The sequence below is a fragment of the Cryptotermes secundus genome, unplaced genomic scaffold (assembly GCF_002891405.2).
Source record: "Cryptotermes secundus unplaced genomic scaffold, Csec_1.0 scaffold286, whole genome shotgun sequence".
In the NCBI taxonomy this organism is placed as follows: Eukaryota; Metazoa; Arthropoda; class Insecta; order Blattodea; family Kalotermitidae; genus Cryptotermes; species Cryptotermes secundus.
In genome coordinates, this window is record NW_019736399.1 from 2,293,960 (window position 1) to 2,302,848 (window position 8,889).

At 36.3% G+C, this 8,889-nt stretch overlaps 1 protein-coding gene across 1 annotated transcript in view; it reads left to right on the top strand.

Annotated features, from left to right (window-relative positions):
* LOC111869848 overlaps nucleotides 1-4,304 on the top strand; it is a 365,921-nt gene extending 361,617 nt beyond the window's left edge. Inside the window, exons 9-10 of the mRNA XM_023861680.2 lie at nucleotides 1,390-1,461; nucleotides 2,154-4,304. Coding sequence (XP_023717448.1) covers nucleotides 1,390-1,461; nucleotides 2,154-2,462 — 381 coding nt within the window. The 3' untranslated portion in view covers nucleotides 2,463-4,304. The remainder of the gene's footprint in view (nucleotides 1-1,389; nucleotides 1,462-2,153) is intronic.
* The last annotated feature ends 4,585 nt before the right edge of the window (nucleotides 4,305-8,889 follow it).

The window sequence follows — 8,889 nt, forward strand, 5'->3', positions numbered from 1 at the left end:
AAAAAACCAGGGCAGGTTTCGACATGTCAGATCAGACCATTTCCTTATCAGTCAATTACAAATATGCTGACAGTACAAGAGAAGACACATCACAGACAGAAAGCATTGAAACCAACCATAGGAAATACCACCGCATATAATGAACCAAAAATAATGCCAAGACCACGCACAGTGAAACACTTAAACCTATCAAATGAACATACAAGAAAAATCTGTGAGATGAATGAATACTACTTCACAGCAGCTTGTTCAACCACTCAACACAATACACCCATTACTTTTCATTACTTATTTACTCATGGAGCTGAGCACTTCTGGAGGAGCCGCCAATTCTGCAGCTACTCAAGAATTCCCAGCATTTTATGGAACCCGAAGGTTCATTACCGTGTTCACAAGAGCCCTCCACTGGTCCATATCCTGAGCCAGATCAATCCAATCAATACCATCCCTTCTTATGTCTCTAAGATCCATTTAAATATTGTCCACCCACCTACACCTTGATCTTCCCAGTGGTCCCTCTCCTCCTGGCTTTCCCACCAATATCCTATACGCATTCCTCATCTCCCCCATTCGTGCTACATGTCCTGCCCACCTTGTCCTTCTTGACTTGATCATTCTAATTATACTTGGAGAAGAGTACAAGTTATGAAGCTCCTCATTGTGCAGTTTTCTGCAACACTTCATCTCTCTTCGGTCCAAATATTCTCTTCAACACCCTGTTCTGAAACACCCTCAGTTTATGTTCCTCATGAAATACATATAATACGGTCAAGAATTAAAATAACATAAAGATACACAATTATATCAACATCATACTATTTGTAACTATACACACAATTGAAACGAAAATCTACCATCATATAGTGCCCCCACTCCAGGAACACAACATAGCACAGTATGACCACCATTAAGGCTACTGTTTATCTACAAACTTTTTATTTTATATACATTTTGTAAAATATTAATAATTCTATATCACTGCAAATATATTTTCATATATTCACCACCCCCTAAACATGTACACAGCTTTTAATTTATGACGTTGAAAAATAGATCCATTTTTATCATATTTGTGAACATGAACCTAACCTATTTATTGTTTTTATTCATATACATCTGATGATTGTCAAAGGAGAACGAAACATGTAGTGTGGTTAATAAAGTGAACTGATTGACTTGTTGTCTTCATTTGATCTCAGTTGTTTTATTATACAACAATGAAATATTATGTGATGGTACAAAAACTTTAATATTATATGCAAATTGTGTTCAGTACTTTTAATGGGGGGGGGGCAACCTCTGTTCTGAAGTAGGCTTGGTTATGCTACTTATAGGGATATAAATTCAACATTCAGTGTGTAAATGTAATGTGTATTCTTATTCTTTCAGCCAAAATATATACAGAGGCTAAAGGCTATAAAAGCTACATTAGAGGTATCAGATTTCTTCAGTTCACATGAGGTAAGTTGTAATAAATGAGGAGTGTATTGACTAACTCCATGGAGTAGAGATCATTTTGAATAGCTAATAGTTGCTCAGATAGTCAAAAAATTCTTTTATGATACCTGAAGGACAATTGCAGTGTTCATGAGAGATGCCCTTCAATTCTGCCCTGAACCATATGAATTCAAACTGGGCAAAGATTTGATATGGTATGGCCTCAGATTGGCACTATGCTACCAGCCGGAAGGTCACGGGTTCAAGTCCCAATGAGGTCATTGGATTTTTTCAGTTGATCTAATTCTTCCAGCCACACTATGGCCCTGGGGTCGACTCAGCCTCTAACAGAAATGAGTACCAGGAATTAAATAAATAATTTTCCTGGGGAGTAAAGAGCTGCCGGCGTGTAAGGCTAACAACCTTACCGCCATCTTCGAGCTGATTGTCTAGATAATGCGGGACCTTGAAAGTCTCACAACCCTGTGGGCCTTCACGGCCTGTTACAGGGATAGCTTTACTTTACTTTTTACTTTTTATGGTCTCAGATTGTTATGTTCCCATTTCTTGCACTATGAAGAATTTTCAGATCTCTTAATGAGAAATTACACACACACAGACACACATACATACAGTGTTTGTTGAAATAGTAAATTATGGCTTATGCTCATATACTCAAATGCTCATTGAAATAATTTCATCTGTTTTAATTCCAGGTAATTGGCAGTTCTCTACTCTTTGTTCACGACAAGACGAATGCCAATGTGTGGCTAATAGATTTTGCTAAGACATTGGTTCTCCCAAATGGTATGTCCATTTCGCACTCATCAAAATGGATAGTTGGGAACCACGAAGATGGATATCTGATAGGACTCAACAATCTCATCAGCATATTTACTGAAATGCATGAAACGCTTACAGACCCTGCATCGTCTCTTCTTCCTGCGCCCCCGGTAACAACCATTGTTACTGCAGCCAGTGACATTTCAGAAGATGAAAGATTGACAGGTGCTGACAATACATGACCAAGTTAATCCTTATTTTCATTTTTGACCATGCCAAGTCTTGGTGTCACTCCTGGACCTACTTCATTTGTGAAGCAACAATGGGTTCCTAAATGGAAAGTAGCACCATTTTGCAGGTTCACTTTGTGCTGTGAAATTAACAAGAATTGATGGAATTCATATTGAACTAGAAAGTAAAATTGTTGCAATTGGACTTCACCTGTGCTGTACAAAGTGTTGCCAGATCCAATTGCAGAACTGACTGGACCTTTAAAATTGCCACGACAGAGTCCCCCATCTTCAAGTTATTGACCCGCATGTGGACATCTTTCAAAGATGATATCGTGAACTCTGTTGTTTGAAACAGTATTGCTCCAATTCCATCTGCATGTTTTTAAGATTAATTCATACATCTGTGTCTTGTGGTCGCGTGGCTATGATATTTTTGTGTCATAATTTGAAACTTTTTTAGTTTACTACCACAAATATTCTGTCTTGTATACAGGTATATAACTTCCCAGAATTGTTTATATGGTAATTTATATTTGACCTTGAATGCTTCATTTTTAATACTGACAGTTCAACTGTGTTACTGCCTTGTCAGATGTCAGTTGTTGTTCTTATTGTCAAAAGAAAGCCCCATTGGACATGAATGTTATGTCACAATGTGACATTTTGTGTACTTTTAATTTGATAATGGATTGTAATTTGGAGATCATGGGACATGGTTTGTGTGCTAAGACTCAAGGAGGTATCCATAACCAGAACATGCATCAGAGTAGCCAACATTGTGCTACTAGTTTTCCCCAAGCTGAGAGCTACTCTTGGAATTGCTGTGCAGTGCTGTGTCTGTAATGGAAGGAAATTTATTTTATTGTCCAAGGCCTTGTTCAGTTAGACTGATTATATGATATCATATCACTTTCATTTTTTAGAAGAAGTTTGTCTGTTGATCTGAAAAGGCTGTGTGAAGAACTGGGGAAGATCCAGTGAAGAAAACTTATGATGCTAGATATTTTGAGCAAGTTGATGTATTTATTAAATTGTTTGATAAAATTATTTCTTTCCAATAAATTGAACAGTATTAGTGGCTAGAAAAAGATGAATATTGAACTGTGTAATTTTAGTCACTACTAAATTGAAAACAGATTCAGGTAAGAATTTGTACAATGTAATAGTGCTGTGAAGAGTGGTGAGAGATTCAGCTGGCAAAATTTGGAGGGGCTAATATCTTAGGACTACCAAAGGTATAGGCAGGAGTCTGTTTTATTATTTTCTTTAAAAATTTAACTTTTAGTCATATTGACAAGTGATATTTTTGTCTGCAGTGAGTGAGAAAGAGGGAGGGGGGTATATTGTAGCACTAATAAATGGAGTGTATGATATAAGTACATTTCCAACTGGAGTACAAATAAATACATGAATAAATAAACTATGCCCTTTGACTTCAAGAAGATTAATTCTGCATTATAAAACTGTCATAAAAGATTTTTTCGACGAGTTTGTATGTGTTAAAAATACGTTAGTATAATTTATAACTGTGCTTTATAATCTTTGAATTGTCCAATTTAAAAGTGTATTGTTGGATATGAGCCTAGAGAATGGTTTGTCGAAAATTGTCCAGAATGGTAATATCCTACAGAACTAGGAGTTAGAGTTGCCATGTAGGATATTAGTCTACAGAATGTGAAGCCTGTTTCCATCAGGCATTTTAAGAAAAACAATACAGCAGATTTCACAGTTGAATGAATAGACATATCATATCACTGCTTCAAAACAAACTTGAGAACATAGACATCATGCTTTTATGACACGTACTGTGAAACTTGTCTTATTCCAGAGGCAGGGACTAGCTCTAACGATTGGGCCCAACTGAGTAGGGTTTACCTGAAGACGGTATTTTTAGATAGAGACAGGACAATGGATAATGTTCAAAAACATAATATTTGTATTAATTTTAAATTCCCTTTTATTATTATTGTAAATATGTTAACATTATACATTCCTTCTAGTTCACAACTTCAGAGTAATTTGAAGTGGGACATGAAGGAACACTTCATTTTTTGTCTGTTGGTGCTGACATGGCAATTCAGATATAATCTTTTTACACTGTCCAAAATATTTTTGTATATCTGAGATCCCTGAATACTAAACAAGGAGAATGATACTGGAATTTACATGAAAGGTGTATTTGAAGGGTTGCTCTGCCATTGTATGGAGTTCAGGCTAGAAGGTGTTACTTGACCCATTCTTGTAAGATGGGTAGATCAAGAATAAGCACCTACTTCTGCTGTATGTGACAACACAAGTATACAGTCACTTCCCTTATTTCTGCTAAAATAGGGAGGTAAACATATTTTGTGAGCATGAATGTGAAGCATATATTGTCACCAATGCTATTGTATAATTTTCATCCTGAATCCTTAAAATATGAACCTCCAAATTTGATATTCAGAAACTAAATTACATTAAACTGTCATTATATACAGGCTGTTAAAGAAAGTATACACATTTTTAAAAAGAATATTTTTCACAATTTTTTTTTTGTGAAGCCAAAGTTTAATATGCCCCTAAGTAGTGTGGTATGCACTTAACAGATGGCTGTATTTGCAATTACGAAGTGGTTCTCAAAATTTGAGAACATGCGTGAGGCGCAAAGGCAGTGGAGATGTGAATTTGAAACTCAGTCTCAAACATAACTAACAATTTAAAGAACTTGGGATAAATTTGGACCTCATGGTACTGTGTGAGACATGTACAAGCAATAATCTGGGACACGTCACTCATCAGTTGGGGGGGGGGGGGGGGTTTTTTNATTCTTCTGTATGGTTTGAAAGCAATTCACATGTTCACTGAATAAGGGGAGGTGCTAGGGAGACTGTACTGAGCAAGGTAAGTACAGACTGGATTCCTGAAATTGCAAAGTAGACATTTTGTGTGCAAACACTGTTCCATGCAAGGGTGGAAGACTATCCTGAATGTAGGGCTGAGTTTTGTGAGTGGTTTTAGAGGAAGGGGAATCAGGATGCATGGCACTGTACTTAAAAGGGTGAGTGAGTGATACTAAATACCCCAACATGCTTGATTTATCCATTGTCCCCACCAGTCTTTAGCTCTATGATGAAGAAATGTTCTCCCAACTGATATATAGTTATATAGCAGTGCAATCTACTTCTCTTTCCTTCTCTCTCCTTTCTTTCACATATCCTTGCTCCTCATTCTTCCCTTTATTCTCCTGCTCCTTTCACCGCCAGTACTATGGAGAAAAAGGGGCCTGCTTAACATGGTAAAAATGACAAATGTTCATAGTTAAAGATAGAAGAGGTTATGATGAAATTAAGTACAGAAGGAAAAGCCAGGAGACAAGGAATAAGAAACAAGAAATTATAATTTAAAGAAGAATAAATTTGAAAATATGTAGTAAGATGGTATGGGCATGTGTTTAGAATGAAGATAGAATTAAGACTGAAGATTTTGAACCCAGAATAGAAGAAAAATACTGAAATAGAAGACTAAAATCAAGATGGGAAGTACAGAAGAACTACTGAAAAAATAAAAAAAAATAGTTTGCAGATAATATTCCATCTCTTATTCAAGACTTGATTCTGGGATCTAAATCACATAGTTTGTTTGATAGTTACTGCTTCAGTGTCACATGACAAGCATGCATTCCCAAGCTCGGCACATATTAATACAACCTAGTGAAAATGAAACCTGCACAGAGTAGCCTAGGTGACTGGAGAGATACTAAATGACATGCTTGTGACATGTGAGTGTATTTATTTTACAAACTTTAATAAAACACACATTAAGAAAAATACAACATTCAAAGCTTTTGTAAATTTAAACTTCTTGTATCACACAGGGAATTAAAATTTTCTACTATTTATAAGGGAGAAAATATTTGAATATATCTGAATTTCTAATGTGGTAAATATAAGAGTGTGAAATTCTTAAGAATTTGAAAATTTTCTAAATATCCAGTCATAAGGTGGCCATGCACTGGTATTACTATATATGCCCTAATCTAACAATACAATTAGACCAAGCTCTGCCCACATATTTAGGTCAGTAACAGTGCTCTGACATGTAAACCTTATCAAATGTAACAAAGCTCTACCAGAACAAACACATGGATGTACAGATGGATGCATACTGAACAATTGAACCAGTTTACCTTATCTAGACCTGCAGCATCAAAATATGTATCATCCATCCTTCATGTTGTTATTACTGACATATAAATTACGAAATATGGTGTTGGGATAGCCTTCAGTCCCTTAACGTTAAGTTGAGCGAAAATCAGTCAGGTAGTTAATGAGCTGACGCTGTGGGATTCACAAACAGGCATTGCCACTGCACTTTCATATCTTGTAGACCTCCATAGTNCAGATCAAAATCCACACAGATCAATAACCTCACACACAACAATGTATTGTAATAAATATTCACAAACTAATTTCAAGATTTTAACAGATACTGTATACAGGTTGTATTGCATTTGTTAATCAATATATGTTTCTTACAATTATGAGATTGGTTGCACTTGTTCCACGCAAAGGTAGTATATATGCACCAGAATCACACAAGCATATATTGTGGAAGTAATTATATTTCACAACATCAAGGTTATTTATTGTATTTGCATTAAAATACAACTTGTACAAGTTCACTTGACTTTTAATCATGCTTAACTTTCTGTGAAAAATAGATACTACTGTGTATGATGGGAACTTTAGTACATAAAAGTACAAGTCTGTTTCATTCAGCCAATGTTTTATAACAAATCTACAACACAATTGATGCTTTCCCACAGTCGGATATAGGTCTGTCTATGTAAACACAGAATATACACTTTCATATTAACGTGTTGGCAAATGTCATGTAACTAACATTAACTAAACCGAGCAAGAAAATTATAACAAACACCACATACATCTCTTGATGGCCGCTCCATAGCTCAGGCGGTTAGTCGCTGGCTTCCCACCGCAGTGACCCGGCTTCGATCCCGGGTCTGGTCAAGTGGAATTTGTGGTGGACAAAGTGGCGCTTGTGCAGGTTTTCTCCGAGTACTTCGGTTTCCCCTGCCAATCTTCATTCCACCAAATGCTCTACAATCACTCTCACCTATCATCTGGGACTCGTAAAATAGGCCAGAAGTGGTCGCAGTACAAGGGACTTAGTTCCACCCCACTAGCAATAACAACATAAAGAGAAGCACAGAAGAATGAAAGCTTGGCTATTCAAGAGAAAGCTAGAGGGGTCCCTTGTCAGTGTTAAGACCTTCCGTTATAGCTACAAGAGATTATTGCCCCCTCTATGGTCGTGAACACACAGTTGCATCTTGGCTGAGATACAGAGGGCGAACTGTTTTCTGTGCGTTCATAGTGAAATCGATTACTTTGTTTAAATTCAGCCTATATATACATCAAGCAGATAACAACAAAAAAGGTATGTACATCGAATTTTACTATATATTTTTAAAACATTAATCTGCAGATTATACAATAGAAGTATTGGCTCCTGGATGAGTTTGGGCATAACTCATATGTATACTCTATTTTGCTGTTGTACACGTAGGTATCATTTTAATTCCTCTATTATGGTTTTACTCAAGTCTCTCTGGTAATTACTACATATAAAAATAAATATTTAGGACTGTACGTGCGCTTCCACTAGCGGAGTTTAAATACCCGACTGGCCAAAACGTGGTACTTTGTCCGCGAGGTCCATACTCGTCACTGCCGCGATCGGAGCACTTCGGACGTTAAAGGAACCGTCAGTTGAAAAATGATTTTGAAACGAAGCAAGTACCTCGTAGTAAAGAGGAATTTTGTAAAGGTAGAAACGAAGCGGTAGGATATGGGGAAGACGAAGGCGAATCGTTATAACCGTGGCGGTCCTTTGGTAAGGCACTTGCGTATGGTTTAGAACAGGGGTCTCCAAACTTTTCGAACCGAGGGCCATATTAGGTAATTCAGCACTTTCAACGGGCCGGATAAAATGAGAAATTAATAACTCTAGGTATATGAGTTTTATTGAAAGCACAGAATTTCATAAACTAAATACGAAGTACGTGAGAATAAATTATCGTATATTAATGACAACAGACAGTAGCAGCAAATGCTCATATTTTCATCACAAATTATATTAAAACAATTAATGTGAATGATGGAATTCTTTTTGCATTCCTAAAATCTAATTAAATTGAGGTTCAAATTTTGAAACGCTAATCACAAGTAGCGACTTTGAATGTTCATCGGATAAATTTGCCCCGTATTTCGACTTTATGTACTTCATCTGGGAAAAAAGTTTGTTCACACAGGTACGTCGTCCCAAAAATGGAGATAAATTTACAAGCAAATTTCTTTAAATTTGTAAATTGCTCAGAGTTCAGAAATTTATAAAATTCGATCAAATTTCCTTCCTTGTATTTGTCTTTAATATT